General features: G+C 43.8%; 1 protein-coding gene across 1 annotated transcript in view; it reads right to left on the reverse strand.

Moving 5' to 3' along the window:
• The window catches only part of znrf2b (zinc and ring finger 2b), a 100932-nt gene extending 92675 nt beyond the window's left edge, over window positions 1–8257 (reverse strand). The window contains exon 1 of the mRNA XM_079640255.1: window positions 7290–8257. Within this exon, the coding sequence (XP_079496381.1) occupies window positions 7290–7686 (397 nt within the window). The 5' untranslated portion in view covers window positions 7687–8257. The remainder of the gene's footprint in view (window positions 1–7289) is intronic.
• Window positions 8258–18303: the final 10046 nt, after the last annotated feature.

Below are 18303 nucleotides of genomic sequence, written 5' to 3' on the forward strand. Positions count from 1 at the left end.
ACGTCACAGATTACCCAGCATGTCTGAGAAGTACCCGTATGTGCGTTCATAGAGCATGCGCAACTTTAACCAGGCCCCCCAAAAGGCTCGTTCACATCAAGCACGTCAATTTGTGTACACGTAACAGCACCGCACGTTCTGGATTGTTATGATGGATTTGATGTTAACGAATAACGAGGCGCCCGCGGCAGTTAGCAGCTAGCAGCTAGCGGCTAGCTAGTGTAATGTCCGAGCCATTCGTAATTATGCAAATGTGCACCTCAATCGTTATGTACTTTTATATTACGCTGATGTAACAGGATCTAGTGATGGTTTTGTTCAGCGTTGCCAGCTTCACTGTTGAGCTTTATGTTGTGCCCAGCATTCTCCTGTGCTCTGAAATCAAAATGTGGATAAGTATAAAACATCACCAAAATAAACACTACAATACAACTTGTTATTTGACACACACATGCATGTTCATTTGTGTGTATAAATATACAACACAGGCTATATACATACAGGGTTTCCCACACATAGACTATACTTAGACTATACGCATCACAGAATGTAAACAACACTGTATAGAGTGAACGTGTGGAGCTCACACGATAGAGAAAACACCAAGAGGAAAAAATCTAATCCATCTCATTTACCGACGAACATTTCTACTAAAAACCGGGCAAAAAGTGGGGGGAAACTATTCTGCACCCCGTGCAACTGTGTGTTGGAGCATAAGAGAAAATCGACGGTGACGACCCACTTTGATTCATTCAAACATTCGAAAATGTTTTCTGCTGCTGCGGACAAGAAAGCAAAACAACTCACGTTCACCAAGGCATCAACATCCAAAACCCTTTCGAGGGCTACAAGAAACGAAGTGAGTAGCCTACAAGATTGAAGCTGGTCAGATAACGAACGAGTAAATGAAAACAGAATGAGGCGGAGAAGTGTGTGTGTGTGTGTGTGTTTTTATAATAAAAAATATGGCAAAACGAAAACAGCCAAGCGTCACAGCTTTTGGATTCACAAGCAAAGAAGCGAAGGAGTCTAAAAATGACAACGTGAACGGAAAACAACTTTTAGTTGGCCGGCTGTAAGCGGCGTTAAGGTCGAGCTTGACAGCTCAACACCGAGGGAGCGGGCCTGCCGATGCGGAGCCTGAAGAGGCTTCAACAACGGCCACATCCGCCGGCATAGTGACACCGTCTGTATTAGTAGAAGAGTGTTTTTATAGCAATTGATCGCATCCGCGCTGCTGCGCCAGTCAACAGAGCGTACGTGTGACATATAGCAAGATGTGCTCTGAAAAATAGGGCTCCCCGAAAGCTAATGGGTAATTCGAACACTGACACAGCTCCCTCTATACAAATCAAACTGTAGACGGTGTGAAAGCACATATTGTTTTAAATAATGGTCGGAATGTGACCTGTGAGCCTTCTGAATTACCGTGGGACAGCACATTCTAAACTAAAATGTTCAAGCAATAAAGTAACATCTTATCTTATCTTAATAATATCTTCATATTAATAATAATAATAAATCATACAGTATGTGTCCGAAAGGGAGCAGGAGGAAGCAAACACAAAAATATACAAAAGATATACTGCATATTAAAGCAAACGATTGTAAAGGTAAAAGTATGAGCATAACAAATAAAGAAGTGTAATGTAAACATTTACATTATAATTATGATTATTTAATATATAAAGACTATATATTATTGAATTACAAGATTAGATATACTTTAGTTGATCTAAAATATTGATGTGTTCAAATGCTCTTCAAAACACAACTGAAAGTCCATGAAACTTGTCTTTCTGTATTTGTGGATGAAGCGCCATCTCCTGGTTAAAACCTGAAATTTAAAATCTGGCAACGCCCTCTTGGAAAATAGTGGGAGGGCTTAACATTCCTCAATACTGGTCTTAGACAGGTCGTAGGCAGGAAGCTGTAAGCTGGAGTCTGAAATGAAGTGCTACATCTGTATGACAGCGTGTTCCAGTTCCTGCCAATATCCAGCAACTTCGCACAGCCATTGAAGAGGAGTGGACCAACATTCCACAGGCCACAATCAACAACCTGATCAACTCTATGCGAAGGAGATGTGTTGCACTGCGTGAGGCAAATGGTGGTCACACCAGATACTGACTGGTTTTCGGACCCCTCCAGACCCTGAGGCTGTGCGAAGTTGCTGGATATTGGCAGGAACTTGAACACGCTGTCGTATACGCCGATCCAGAGCATCCCAAACATGCTCAATGGCTGACATGTTAGGGTTAGGGTTAGGGTTTAACCCTAGGGTTTTCGGACCCCCCCAGACCCCCCCAATAAAGAAAAACTGCACGTTTCAGAGTGGCCTTTTATTGTGGCCAGCCTAAGGCACACCTGTGCAATAATCATGCTGTCTAATCAGCATCTTGATATGCCACACCTGCGAGGTGGGATGGATCATCTCGGCAAAGGAGAAGTGCTCACTATCACAGATTTTTTTCAGATTTGTGAACAACATTTGAGAGAAATGGTTATTTTGTGTATATAGAAAATGTTTTAGATCTTTGAGTTCACCTCATGAAAAATGGGAGCAAAAAAAAAAGTGTTGCATTTATATTTTTGTTCAGTGTAATAAACAAGTTTCAGTGTTTTTTTCACATTGGAAATGGTATGTTATTGGTTATGGCCATGATTTTATGATTATTGAAATCGTATACAGTTCTGTTTAATATAGGTGTTTCCATAGATCTAGTCTCTTTATTTTCCCCTCAAAATGCACCAGATTGATGCAGTTAACTCCAAAATTAAAAAAAAAATCTTACCGGGGGAGCATGCCCCCGGACCCCCCTAGAGGATTTGAGGTCGACCCTGACTTAAAATCACATCGATAGGATTCTAAATACATTTATAAATACATTTATTTTTTTAAATAGTAACCCATTTCCATATGTTTATGTGTGGGTAGTAGTCAATAAATACACATATTGTTAAAATTCAAGAGTTTTTTTTTTCTTTTTTTGCGATCCGATTCCGATCATTTGATTTTGATAATCTGCCGATACCGATTTTTCCCTATCCGATCTTTATGCAATGCATTAAGAGAAAAAAAAGGTAACAGATAGCGGCTGGTCATCCAACGCGATGAATTCAGCTATCTTGGCTGTTCTTTTTTTGGCCTTTTCACTGTTCTGGGGCGGTTTCTCTTTCCTTTTAAAAGTCTCCGCCTTGCAAACATTGCATCTGGCTGTACAATGTTATAATACTTCCAAACTCCTGATATTTTCTCTGTCCCGATTCCCGAGTCACCAGCTGAACGTAGCCTCTCGTTAGCTTACTGCTACTATTAGACACTGCCCACTGCCCACTCTGTTGCCAGATTTGAGAGAAATAAGCAACCAGGTCTATGAAAACAAGCCCAAAAGAAGCAACACATACATGATGTTGTGTAATTTTAAACCAAAACTAAGGCCTCAGGATGACTTTGAGACGTGAACATGGTCATTTTTGTTTTGTAACATTAAATAAAATAATAAATATATTTTATTAAAAAAAAAAAAGATTCCTGATCCCCGATTTTTTTCTCCCGATTCCGATCTTTTGAAAATCAAGTGATCGGCTCCGATCCCCGATCAAGTGATCGGATAGGGACAGCTCTACCTTTAATGGTATATTGCAAGTGTAATAAGAAGCTACAGGGACGTTAATCTACGTCGGTAATATTAACTTTATTTAATACAAGATTTACATCATACAGCCCATGTATTATAATATTTTAAAAATGATGAATTACAGCAAACATGTGCAATATATCCATTATTACAGCTCCGTGGGATGGCAGTAAGGCGATATGGTCCGTTCTTATTGTGCATCCATGGGTAAAGATAAACGCATGTAGTGCTGAACACGTCACATGAACGTGCCGGGCGGCGCGGTCCCGTGGGTTAGATGCGAGTTCATAATGCAGAGGGAAATAACTCTCAGAATAACGTTATTAGCACATTTTTACAACTTGAGGAACGAATGTTTTTAATAAGGGCTATCCAAGTGTTCATACTGGGTAGTTTATTTAGTTTTTAAAAAATTATCCAACGATTTACAGACCACTCTTTCCCCATGTAAGTCAATGGGAAAAGGTGTTTCCGGGCCTGGCAACCAAACGGAAGTGTAGTACCGCCATTTGGCCACCACGAATATTTTCATCTGAGTCACGCACTTCATGGGGGCTTGGTTTACACACGTGCGTTCACGACAGGACATTATTGGGGTTGCATCGTCACATGCATAATTACCATCGTCAAAGAGAGAATGCGTTCGTGAAGAATGTGAGCATATATGCAGATCTTTAGTGTTGGTAATGTTATAACATTGTATGCTGAGTCAGTGTGTAATGAGTCTATTGATGTCCCGTTTTTAGCTGCTATGTTGTTCAGAAATGGAGCTAATGCTAGCTAGTTAGCTAAGTTAAGCTATTCAGTGATAGTGGCCGTTACTCAATCGCGAGGATGCTGGCTTGGTTGTCGCGTACTTCCAAGTCACTTCCTTCAGAAACGAAGCCAGTATGCTTCCAAGCCACGCCTTCGGAAAACTAAGAAGAATGGAACAGACTAACAAGTGTGCCACTCTCTCTAACGATTTCAACATAAACTGTACCGAAAATAAATACCTCACAATGTCTATCTAATTATGAACTTGCTTTACTTTCACGAAACACATTTTTGGTGATAACAAACAAATGTAACAAAGTAACATATTTACCAACACATGTTCTACGCCACTACATACTTACATTTAAATGTGTGCTGCGTCGGTTCAGCCATTCTCCGCAAGGGTTTTTGAAATTGGTCCGTGCGCAAAGCATTGTGGGGATTTTAAGGACGCAAAGTCTACCCATGTGCAGCCTCGAAATTTCCCCCAAACCAAGGACGCGGCCTCGTTGGAATTCCAAGTATGCTGGAGATTGGAACAGTCCTTCGGCCGCACTCGATGACGTAGTATCCTTGACATATTGGCTTGGAAGCCAGTATCCTCGAGATTGAGAAACGGCCAGTGTGTGGATGAGATGCTAACTTAGCCTTGATTAGCCATGTGTGTGTTTGCAACGTGTCTAATGTGTTCTAGCATCAATTAGTATCGCTGTTGCTAATTATTAATAACCAGAGTCTGGTTAGTTATTGTAATGTGAACCTTATTTCTATTTCTGTGTATTTTGCAGAAACCATTCATTCATTCATCTCTACTCTACATTAATTCATCTCTACTCTACATTCATTCATCTCTACTCTACATTCATTCTCATTATCATCATCCTCATCAAACCCATTCGACATCCTGTATGTGATTCCACATCAAACATTATGTATTCTGTGTTGATGATCAGAAACAAGCTAATATAAAGTCCAACGACTGTACTTCCGGTCTCCGTGTCAACTCTCTAACCGGAGTGCTGTTTTGGATGAAGCGGCTCCAACACAAACATCACAACACATAAGATTCCCCAATAATGCCTTTAGAACATCCCGACTGGATTACTGCAACAGCATACTTTTTGGATCACCTGCATTCACACTAAAAAAACTTCAATATGTCCAAAACTCAGCTGCCCGCTTGCTCACCTTCACCCGACGCTCCGACCACCGATCACCCCTATCCTCTATGACCTCCACTGGCTCCCCATCAAACACCGCATTGACTTTAAAATATTACTTTTCACTTTCAAAGCCCTCAACAACCTTGCCCCCCCCTACCTCTGTGACCTCATCCAACGACACACCCACCCGTCGCCTCAGGTCTGCTGAAGCTAACCTACTGCAGCCCATCAGCCAAAGCTCCGGACCTGGGGTGACAGGGCCTTCGCAGCTTCCTCCCCCACACTCTGGACCTCCCTCCCCAGCCACGTCAGATCCACCAACACTCTCACATCATTCAAACAATCCCTCAAAACTCACCTTTTCACTCTTACCTTCAACTCCTAATCAACTAACCCCTTGCCCTTATTCCACCTAGCTTAGCACTTTCTACTTTTGTTGTTATTTTTGTTTTACTTGCTTGTGAGCGCTTTGAGCACCTAAAGTGCTTTATAAATGTAATGTATTATTATTATTACTGTTACTATTATTATTAAAAACAGGAAAAAGTGGATTATGCATAATAGGTGACCTTTAAGTTGCTTGTTTTGTTTTAGAGGCCACATTCAATGTTTTTTTTAAAGGACTACAATAAAAATGTAATAGCCTACTTAAGTGTTGACTTTTCGTACCTGGATGTACTGCCTTTCTTTCTGTATGACAATGAGCCCTGAACCACCCAATGAGAGGCTACTTGGTGTAAAGGTGTTATGGGGGGGGGGGGGGGTCAGACTGAGTAGTAGTACAGTGGTACAGAGTAAAACTGTAACTTTCCTCCATTTTTTCCAGTTTTAGTGACCTGGGGGAGTTTTTCAACTTAATAAAACTAATACACAGATCTATCAAATGATTTTGACAAACCTATTTTAGTTTGACTATTTTGACCAGTGCAGAGACATTATAAAAGACGGAAAATAAAATGTACAAAGAATTAAAGTAATTGCACTATTTACTATATGAATAAATACACAAATACGAATAAGTGAAACACTTTATGCATTATCAACGTTTTAATTGTTTATCTGATAAAAACATTTCTAATGTGAGCTGGGGGGTGGACTTGGGGCCATGACCTCAGAAACTGCCATAACATAGTGTTGACAATGGCTGGCTCCATCCTAAAATATGTCCCGGCAGAAACCATTACGACGATACGATACACATTAGTGTAAGAGCAGTGGTGTAAAGTAACTAAGTACATGTACTTAAGAACAATTTTGAGATACTTGTACTTATTTCCACTACATTTATCTAATACCCTTTAGTTACTTTACAGATTTGTATTAAAGGTGGGCTAGGTAATTTTGGAGAAACCAGCTCGAGTGCGCTAGAATTTGAAAATACCCAGCCGGAAAAAGAGCCCCACCTCCAACACAATTTTCACCATTCCTTCACAAATTCACAAGCTACCCTGGCCTGCACTGCAGTATACAAAGTCATTAAAACTAGCTGCACCTTTACCAGCTTTGAGAACACTTTAACGATCAATCATTATAAAACATATCATATTATTCTGAAATGGACCAATTTGCACACTGACTACTTTTACTTTTGCTACATAAGGAATATTTTGATGCTTATACTTTTGAATTTTAACTTTGACTTGTAACAGAGTATTCATACACTCTGGTACTTCTCCACCTCTGTGTCAGAGTCCCTGCAGTTCAGTGACCCGCTGGGTCTGCCTCTTACCTCCGAACAGATGAGGCGAGAGGTGTGCTGGTAGAGATCCTATCAACAGCCGGGGAGCCTCCTGCCCTCCAGCCCGCTGCCGGTCCGCCTCCTCCGGGCTGCTCCCCCCGGACTCCTGGGAGCTGTAGGCTCCGCTGCTGTTGGGAATGTTTATCCCGGACTGAGGTCGGGTCCCGGGGCCTCCGGACCCCCCCGCAGACCGGGCCCTGGCTCCATGGTGCTGGCTGGTGCTGGACGAGGCTCCGGACGCACTGTAACCATGGTACCTCACCCCCCCGGTGGTGGTCCTGTTACCGTTGCTGCTGGACGTGTTGGAGGGCAGGTCCGAACCGGAGTAGGCTCTGGTCCGTCCGTTAGCAGCCGGGTTAGAGGTGGGGCTGCTCTGCTTTGCCCCCATGTTAACCCCAACCGACTTTGATATATTAAAGAGGCGCTCTATGAGCCACTGCGGGACAGTACGTCAGATTTACGCCGGGGGACAGAGGTCTCTACCGGACACACGGAACGGTTCTGTCTGGAAGCTAAGAGAAGTAGAAAAAACTCTGCGCTATGAACCCGGAGACATTATTAAACAGCAGTGAGTGGAGAGTTGAAGCAGCTGTTATAAAGCAGAAGATGTGTGTGAAACTTCAACAGCCGTCAGCAGTGTGTTCCGCCAGTAACAGCGGTGGCTGTGCGGCAGGTAACGTTAACATGGATCCCTCCTCCTCAGAGCTGCTGCCGTGGACCCGCTGCTTCCTCCTCAGTGTCCGCCCCGCCATGGCTCCCGAGCAGCCTGAAGGAGTGAAGAGCCGGGCTCCTCTCACCTCCCTGCCTAACAACACATTGCTCAAAGGAAGGATGGGATGGAGGGGAAAGCCCAGCACAATACCGTTTTATCAGCGGCACCAAGAAGACTCGCGGTGCCCAGGCTAGCTGTCAAGCTAGCTGAGGTGAGCTCACCAGCGCTTCCGCTAACAATTTTCAAAGTAAAGGCGTTGCGGTGTTTTATAGGGAGCATGACAGCTTTCCAGTTTATTAGGTCCCTCAAGACAGCTAAACACAATCTCAATAAATTCGACCTTTTGTAGTTGTCAGTTTTAAATAAGTCGTGTTACCTATGAGATTTGAATATGATTATGTCTGTCATGCTGTGCTTAGTGGTAAAACATTTTAAGGTCAAGGCCTAACCTTGAAGGAATGCAGCATTATTCATAGAAAACAATGCAGCCTGGGCTTTGGGCTCATACAATAAATGCCCCCTATTGTACCTTGTGACCCCAGTTGGGAGCTATTCTCATTGCCAGCTTTTCCAAAAAACACTACTTTGTCACATCGCTGGGCATCTAACACCGGGGCAAAAGCCTGCACCTCATTCACACCAACGGTGTTTCAAGGCCGGTTCGGAGCTGGAGCTTGAAAAGCACCGGGTTTTCCTCTTCACACCGCAGCGGAGCAGCCTCTTAGCTCCGGAATCTGGTTCGTTTCAAGCACCAAAAAATTGTCCGGCCAGAGCAAAAGAACCGCATATGTCACGCTTACGTCGAGGCGGGGGCAGGGGCAGGGGCGGGATCAACTCCTGAACAACAACAAAAAGCCGGTGTTTTATTCAGTTCGTACACAACGATGGAGAAACTTAACAAGCAGGAGTGGTCCACTGAAGAGACCAGCCACCTACTGGGAATCTGGTCTTCCAAAGAGGTACAGAGGAAGCTGGAGCACAATCGGCCATTGTTGTTGTTGTCGGTGTCAGCTGTGAGGGGTTTCCACGCGTTTTGGCTTTATGAAGCAGGCACGCAAACGGTTACGACATGAAGCAAACGATGACGCAATGACGCAGCACCAGTCGGACTCTGGGCAGTGTGAAAAGAGCCGGAGCTAAACCGAATAACCGGTTCTGAACCTGAAAAGCTTTAGCACGGAGCTTGAACCGGAGTTGCGTTGGTGTGAATGAGGCATCAGTGCTTCTTGTTTACATAGTCCTACTTACAATGCTAACTACTAAAGGCCTATCTTTACCTGGGCCGGATCTACGGGCAACCTGGGCAAGTGCCCTGGGGCCTTTGAGCAAAAGGGGGCCCTCAAAGATCATTTTGATAAATGTATTTTGTCGATAAGATGATATGGGCTTATAGTTACAGTATGTACTATTTTGAAAGTGTGCTGCTCTCGAAATATAATAATTTATTCGACGGAAAACATCTTCTTGCTTTACTGACATAGTTTATTTTTCTTCCTTTGCACATCGTGTTTTAATAATATGTCCATGTGTTTCTGTTTGGCTGGTCGATTGGTCTATTACAGAGTTTTAATTCGTTATTTACATTTTATATTGTGTATTCTTTGGATACTCTATTAATATATATCGGAAAGTACAATTGTCGTGCTGGGCTAAGCCCCCGATGTTGCTAGATCCAAAAAGCGGGGCTCGGGAGGGAATAATGGAGTGATCAATGAAGGAGCTTTTTATACTATTTTATAAAGCGGCTGTGTGCAGCATTTGCTGTAAGAATCACACACAATTATTCAATAGTGCAGATTTATTTCGGATGTGGGGCGGGGTTGGGGGGCCCTGGAGGTAATCATTCGGCCTTGATCTTTACTGTTCAGAGTGTATTTATTACCTTTTAGTAAATTAAGGGATAAGGTGTTGCAAAATTATTTAATGCAATTTGTACCACACGTTATTTCACTTTATATTTAATGGAACGATTTAACTTAATTGGAAACTTGTTTTATAAAATCTTCATATTCATTACGTGCAAACCGATCTATAAAATATATTTCCAGAAGGGATTTCCTGCTCTTATTGTGAAATCGCAAAGGTATTATGTTGGTCTGTGTGACTTGATACACTTGGACCATAGCATCAGCTGACGTCAGCAGCAGCGTCGATAACATCAGAGAGTGTCACGCTACAGCCATGGTCCTCAAACTGCTCATTCTGATGCTTTTAAGTAACACACAAACAAACAACATGCAGTATTCACCTTGTTGTGTTAGGACTAATCATACTTTTTTTGTTCAGTTCGTGCAGTGACACCCACCAGATAATGTCCACAGATATTGTATAGAATACCATGATAACTCACTAAGAGATTCAAACAGCTTTGTACATAATACATATTATTAATAGTGAACTTTATTTTATAGCACTATTCATTGATAGATGTAGTGCTTTCACATAAAGCTAAACACATTTAATATACACAAAAAATAAAATTAATTATAAATCAGCTTATATGCATACGTATATGAGCGTTTTTCTAACGTTTTTAAAGTGTTATAAACGACCAGACACAGAGGCTTTCTGTCAACAGCACAGAGCTGCTGTGGAAGGTGTCTCACCCTCACTGTGTTAATCCATCTAATCCCCTCTGTCTGGAAATAGGTTATCTGTCCAGTGTTGACCACAACAACATCCTTCACCACCTGAACAGCCACATGCAGCAAACCACCATAACATTAACCTCAAAGGCCTGTGTCTGTCTGAATGAGCTTCAGTGTGGGAGCATTATTTAGGTTTCAATGGTGAGTGGACTTTAAGCTTCTAAAACTGCATTGAGATGAGGTAAAGATTTCCCAATTTGGGATCAATAAAGTACATCATCTCAGCCCGAAGGGAAGTACTCTGTATTTGTAACAGACCCCCTGAAATGCGAACCTCAGATATTTCCTGTGTGGATAATATACTGGGATATGGAAATACGCATCTTTCAGGTCGACTGATGTAAACCAGTCGTTTTGTCGCACGAGACGCAGCAGAGATGTGTGAGTGAGCATTCTGAATTTGTATCTTTTTAGATACGCGTTCAGAGGCCTCAAATCTAGTATTGGCCGAATTCCGTTCCCTCCCCGTTTGGGAACGAGGAAATAGCCTACTTGGAATAAAAGCCGCTCTGACTCCGCTCGGCGGGTATTATAGATATAGCCTTCTTTTCTAGAAGCGAGAGGATCTCTCTTTCTAGAATGTGGGCTGACTCCCCTCGGGCCTGTGAATACAGAACGCCCGAGAAGCGAGGGGGGGTGACAGCGAATTGGAGTCTGTAGCCCCGTGTAACTGTCTTGAACACCCAAGCAGACGTTGTGAGCATCTTCCACTGTTCGCTCCTTAGAGCCAGCGGCGATGTCACGTCTTTTGCCCTCTGAGTCTCTATTTGTTGTGTTATGGGGCCCTCTAGTGTCTGAACACGGTGGTACCCCGATTTGACAGTCCCCACCGACACTGCGCATGCGCGGGACGCAGGTGCCTTCACAACCCCAGCCGGCACTGCGCCTGCACGTGACGGTGGTGGCCTCACAGCCCCAGTCGTCACTGCGTGTGCGCGTGGCGGCGGTGTCTTCACAGACCCGTTCATTGTCCGCCTTTTGAGAGAGGCCGTAGCTGCTCTCAAAAGGGGAACAAATGGCGGGCTGTTTATTGATTTTATTGTTTTTATTGTTTTTTCTTTCATTTTTTTGAGCTGCGCCCTCGGCCTGAGGCCTGGATGCGTCAGCGGAAAATGCTTTATCCGAGAAAACAGAACAATATTGTGACGTGTTTTGGTGCACATGAGGATGGCGTTGAGGCATCTCTCGAGGCAGCGGGAACACATCTGGAGCTGGGGAACCTTCCAGCTCCGTCACCGAGGGAAGAAGAGGAGGCTGTCAGGCCGCCCGCTTCTTCTTTCTCGACTGCTGGCCGAAATTCTGGGTTGGCTGCGTCTGGGCTGCAGCTGGAACCGGAGATTTTCTGGGCCAACTCGCCTTCCTCTCCTGCGTGGGCTGGGGACTCGGGGCGGGCTGTGACCTCTGCTGTTTGGGTACTTTAAACCGAGCAGCTGAGGTAGCTTGGGCGAAGGACTGCCGCTGGACCCTTCGAGGAAGACAGAGGTGGAGGGCCTCGTCTTCCTTCTTCTTGGACTCGCATCTCTGCTGCATAGAAGCGAGCGCAGATCCAAAAATCCCCCCGGGAACGATGGGCATGTCCAGCACATCTTCTCTTTGCCGGTCTGGGAAGGTGGTGAGTTTGAGCCATCTAGCTCTTTCCTGCACCACCATAATTCCCATTGCCTTGCCCGTGGCCTGGACGGCACAGCGTTGAAAGCGGAGACAGATGTCCGTGATCACGGCTATCTCGTCCAGTACTGCCGGTCAAGGATTACTTGACATTTCCTCGCAGAGCTCCGCTTGGTAAGCGGTTAGCAGCGAGGAAATGTTCAAAGCCCTGGCGGACAATGCTGCGGCTCTGTAGGACCTTTCAGTCATGGTTGACTGGAACCGGTCCGCCTTTGCCGGCAGCGTGGGGTTCCTGCTTGGTGTAGTCGCCATCCTCGGGAGGGGGTGAGCTGCCACCAGCGGTTCCATCGGCGGTATGCGGAGCAGGCCGAGCCTCTCCATACCGTCGCAGTCTAGGGAGGAGGCACCCTGGATTGGGGCCTTGTTGCTGAAGGGCCGGTCTCTCCACGAGACCGACACCTCATCCAACATCTCCGGGAAGACCGGAAGGAGTTGCCTCTTTGTCCTCGTTGCTTGGGGCAAATGTTTCCCCTCGTAATGGCACCTGGAGGTCTCCTTGGCCATTTCAGGCCATGGGATGTCTAGTCTGGCGGCGGCACGCTGACACACGGCCTTGCAGGTCCATACTCAGACAGGGCTATGCTGGTGTGCTATCGCCCGGGAGAGCTGCCATCGCTCCCGGCGTTGCTGCCTGAGCCGATGACATGAAGACGTTGTCTTCCTGCTCATCAGAGTCGGACAGGAGGAATCCAGAGGCATCCTCTTCGTCCTCCGTATAGTCCAACTCCAGGACATCTTCTGCGGGCGAGACCATGGTGAGGTCCAGCCGGGAGCCCCAGCTTGGTATAGCGTGGGGCCCCGCTCGCACGTCCCTCGCTGCCACCGAGTCCCAGTCTGACATGGCGCGGGACTCCGGTTCTGCAGCTGCCACTACTGATGAGCCCCAGACCGACACAGTGCAGGGCTCCATCTCTGTGGCGGACGCCCTCGTGTCCTGATTTCCGTCCGGTAAATCAGAGGACATGAGGGAGTCCTGACCCGACAAGCTAGCTTGGCAAGCTAGCCGTCGGCGGAGGCTCTTCACGGTGAAATGGGCACAATACCCGCATGAGCCGGGGTGGTCGATAGCCTCCTGGGCATGTTGCAGCCCGAGGCAGGACAAGCAGACCTGGTGTGCGTCTGTGTCCGAAATCTTCAACCCGCAGCCGCAGAGCCGAGCCTCCGATTCCCTGGCTCCTCTGGTGTGAGGGAGAGACGTGTCCATCTTGTTCGCCATTATGGCGACGTGGGAAGGACGCGCTCGTAGCAGGTGCGTTGTCGAGAAAAAAATCCTCTCCAACCTGTCGTTAATCCGGAGAAAAGACGACGGTGTAGGATTTATTCCCGAAGAATTTTAACTGGTATGTTAATATTCTTTCTTAGTCCTATTCTTCTCTGGTGTGAGAAGAAAGAAAAAAGCGTCCTCGCTATCGTGGTGTCGGTAGCGAGGAAGGTAAGCTAGCAACAGGTGCGCTGCAGGGCACTATCTGCTAGCTTTAATCAAAACCTTACCTTTTCGATTTCCGGAAAAAAAAAAAAAAAAGTGAGGTTGAGTGTGCTACTAACTGGTATGTTAGCACCGACAGTCTTCTTGCAGAAGTATATATAAAAGTAGCCGGCGAGCGCCCGTCGACCGAAGTTAGCTTGGTTAGCTTGGTTCCGTCTGTGGACTGTGTGAGCTAGCCCGGCTACCAATATAGAGATGTGCTCTGAAGCGAGAAGAGGTGTTTGAATGACGCATGCGTCGTAGCGCAAGCTACTTATAGGGGGTGGATTCCCTGACGCTGACGTCAAGATCACCTGTCAATCAGGATTGGCGTAATGAGATTGATGCTTCTGTTTGCTCCGCGGATGAGGCGCATCCCATAGTGAGACATTGAACGGAGTGTTACGAATGAGAACACAATACTGCACCATGATTACAAATGGTGAAATACAATGTAAAACTGCCGAAAAATACCAGCTCACTAAAACACAACCGCTCAACTCAACGCAACTACTAACTATACCCGCGGTCAGAGAGCGGAGATGTTTACCCTTTGTGATGTAATATGACGCGTTTGAAGTATAACCTTAAAAAAAAGCCGTTTTTAAGAGCAGAGCTCAAAATTGCTCTTTTCCCTCTGAATTCCTGCCCTTATGTCTCGTAAAACATATCAAATCCTACATTCAGTTTTTTAATTGTAATTTTCAAGCAAGTTTAAGCATAAATGTAGAAAAAAAAAAAACCTGCAAGATGCTCTTTAAGAGGTTTGGCAGAGCACTATGATAGGCTCTTGGGAATAGAGCGAAGTGATTGGTTAAACTGGAGAGTGACGCCCCCAATCACTTATTGAGAGTAGTTACATGGGAATAGTAAATGAAGAGTAAAGACGGTCTTCCTGGTTGAATTTACGCTGAGCTTCATGTGGGATTCTCCACAACAAAATCCCCAAACTGTATTGTAAAACTGACCTGGCACCATAGACTGTATACATCAGGGGTGGGGAACCTTTTTCCTTTCAAGGGCCATTTCAATTTTTACAACATCCTCTGAGGGCCTTACAAATAATTGAACTCAACATCTGCAAAAAATAAATAAAATCAGCGCTATCATTTTGCCTTTCTTTCATAGTGTGCAAGGAAAAAGCAACCTGTTATTCCAGATATCTTTCTGTTTCTGTTTCCAGGAATTTAATGAACACTTCAATGCAACAAACTGGATCATAACATTTTAGCCAATTAAACTGTGTTACATGATCTTATTGTTTTCATGCTCTCTATTTTAAATAATTATATTCCTTCCTTCCTTGTTGTTTTTAGATTCACTGATATAAAGCACGTTGACGTCTGACACAACATGAGAGGTGCAATATAAATAAAGTTATTATTATTATTGTAGGAACCAGTTTAAGTTGATCTATTATATTATTATTTTTAGCTTCATAATGCAATACTATTTTTGGAAACTTGGTGGCAGTGATTAGCTGCACAGGGGTGTATAAATGGGGTCATAGGTGACCAGACAGGGAAGGGCTCAGGTAGAGAGAGCACATCATTGCCATTACGATTATTATTATTATCTCACCTAATGCGAAGGCTGGAACTGCTTCTCTTTTGCGAGGCGTCTGATTTCAGATGGAAGTGATGAAGATGCTACTCGCAGCTGGTTTTCCAGGTTTAGGTCAGTCAGTCTTGAGCGTAACCTGGTCTTGGCAAGGCTCAGCTTCTAAAAGAACGGCTCACAGCGGTAAGTTGTCCCAAACAGTGATGTGAACTTCAGTGCATGTCTCCTTAGAATGGGAAAATCCTCAGCCCCCACACTCAGTTTGTAGAACTCAAGCAAAGGGAGGTTGTTGTACCTAGCTTTGAGCTCATTGTTGCTTTGCGGCTCAATGATTTCCAGCTGTAGGTTTTCAGGCACATCAGCTGGTTCCACATTGAACGGTGTTGCAAAAATATTCAGTTCCTTCTGGTAACGGTTCACGTCCTAGAGCCTCTCTCTGAAGGCCTGATGTAGTTTTTCACACTCACCAGCATACCCAGAGGTCACAGCAGGCTTTTGTTCTTGCAGAGTGGGAAAGTGCACAGTGTTTCCCTTCTCCAGTTGCAATTGCCACAGCTTTAGTTTAGCTTCAAATGATTTCACATTTGAAAGCAGAGATCTGAAAAGCGTTGTGTAGTCGACCTTCTGCGGGCCTCCAACAGCTTTCTTCAAAAGAAAAGGAACATTTTAGGTTAACATTATCTAAATGATTCTGTTTTGCTCCTCATTCTAACCATTTCTCAAATCCAGCCTGAGTATAAAAGTCTGAGAAGTGAAGTAAACATCCTTCAATTTGTAGCAGTCAACTGAAATTACTACAGAGAGCAGAAACCCCATAATGAAATTCATCAATGGTACACCACTGGAGAAATCCCCAAGGCTACACACAAGTACTTGTAGTATCTCATGGGCCCATAGAGAGAAAATGTGCATGTATCACTGCTGCACACCACTGGGTGGGAGTGTTGCTTTAATTAATTCAGCTCAGGCTATGACAAAAGAGACAACACTATGAGCAGCTCCGTCCGGACACATAGTGTTGCAACAAACCCAAACAGGAAAGATCAGAGTTGTAAACCTTCTGCAAGCTTTTCTGTTTTTGTTTAACTGTTAATGCTGCTGCTGATCTGATATCAGTTCTACACAGTATAGCCAGCAGAGAATGGGACTGTGCTGTGATCTTTGGTTGGAAGTGTTACTGTGTGGATACTTTACTCAACGTGAAATTGAAAGGGTGAGTCATACACAGTATTCTACCTCTAACCCAATGGACTTAATTATAGTCATTATTATAATTAACATAATTACAACATACACAAACTTAACATCATTGGCCACAATAGAATATGGAATGGATAGTAAATCTCCACCAGTACAACAAACCTGAAAGTTCCTGCTAGGTGGATAATTAAAATATGACGCATGGTTAAATGAAGAGCAGGGTTCTCACACTCAGATCAGGAATACATTTAAACTATATAGGCTACCTGTATTCTGGAGCTTCCCTTCAACTCCTTTTTTATTACATTTCCACTTTTGATGAATGTCTGTCATCCAGGTCAAACCTTTCTTCCTTGATCAGAAAAGACACTTTTAAGAAGGCCAAAAGTATTATGTGAAATAAATAACTATTTAGAAATGTTTTTATTCTATAAATAAACCAGAAAATTGATAAATTACACAACAATAATTTGTAAAAAATCATCAAACTGAATTCATTATTGTCAAATGTTGTTTAATTATTATTTAGTTTACAATGGTAATGCAAAATACAAAAGCTTTATAGGAGTTAGCTACAAGGCTAAATAGAAAGGCCAGGATTTGTCTTTTTCTCAGTTTCAAAGTTTAGAAGCCATGTTCACGACAGCGGACACCTTCTCAGTTCAGCATGACCTGTGCTGTGTTTCATCTGAAGATGTTCAGAGAAACACCGCTCTGAAGGTGTGTCTCTGTGGCTGCTAGCCAACAGGAGCTGGCTGACAATGCTAACACTGACTGTTAAATTTGACGCTAATAACCTGCTAACAAGCTGGCCAAGTCCAAAAGGCTTCAATAACAAGATATAACAAGAATGAAAAGGATTATAAGGCATTTTATTATCTTAGTCTGATTCTTTCTTCACTGAAAAACTGAAATGTTGACATTAATTAAATGTATTGTGAGAACAGATTTCCCATAACATCAGTTATCTCTGTAAGTTAAAATCACAAACAGTAATCCTCAATTAACTGCTCCAACCGGAGAGCGTAAATCCACCAAGACCAATGGTGCATTCATGTGCTCCTCAAATGATCCCATCTCCCCAGTCCTGGCATATGCTAGGTCCTGCCACGAGGTTTCATGAGAATACAGAAAGTAGTGTTTGTCAGTAATCTTGCTGACAGACAAACAAACAAACAGACGCATAACAAACTGAGCCAAATAAATAACCTGCATTATCTGGGTAGGAGAACAAAATGGTCTTTCATAGTTTCAGTGATCCTAAAGGCCTGTATCTTTTGAAAAACATCCTTAACACCAGCCACACCTCTGATTGGTTTAAAGAAATGCAAACAAGCGTGAGTGTTTTTTTACTAGCAGTATATGTTGAGTCTATGTCGTACAGTGCTGTGATTATATAGGTCATAAAATATTATTTTTATTATGAATATTATTCAGTTCAATTATTCAGTTAAAAGGTCTGTGGATTATCTTGAGTTCCCCACTCATGATTGCTCCGAAATGTTTTAACTTGTTGGCGTCACAAGCCCAATGCCATCCATCACCATCATACTGAAGAGAAGGAAGACACCTCCAACACTCTGCAGCTTACACCTAGGCAATATACCGAGAAATATCTCTGCAGGTGAAAAGAACAACTATGATTTGGTAGTTGGGTTGGGGTTGTTTAGAATCATAAACTTGCTATGCAAATGAAACCCCACTGAAATCCCTTAAATCCAGCTTTAATTTAATTAAAACATTTCAGCAGAC

The sequence above is a fragment of the Notothenia rossii genome (genome assembly GCF_949606895.1).
Source record: "Notothenia rossii genome assembly, chromosome: 7".
NCBI classification, from domain to species: domain Eukaryota; kingdom Metazoa; phylum Chordata; class Actinopteri; order Perciformes; family Nototheniidae; genus Notothenia; species Notothenia rossii.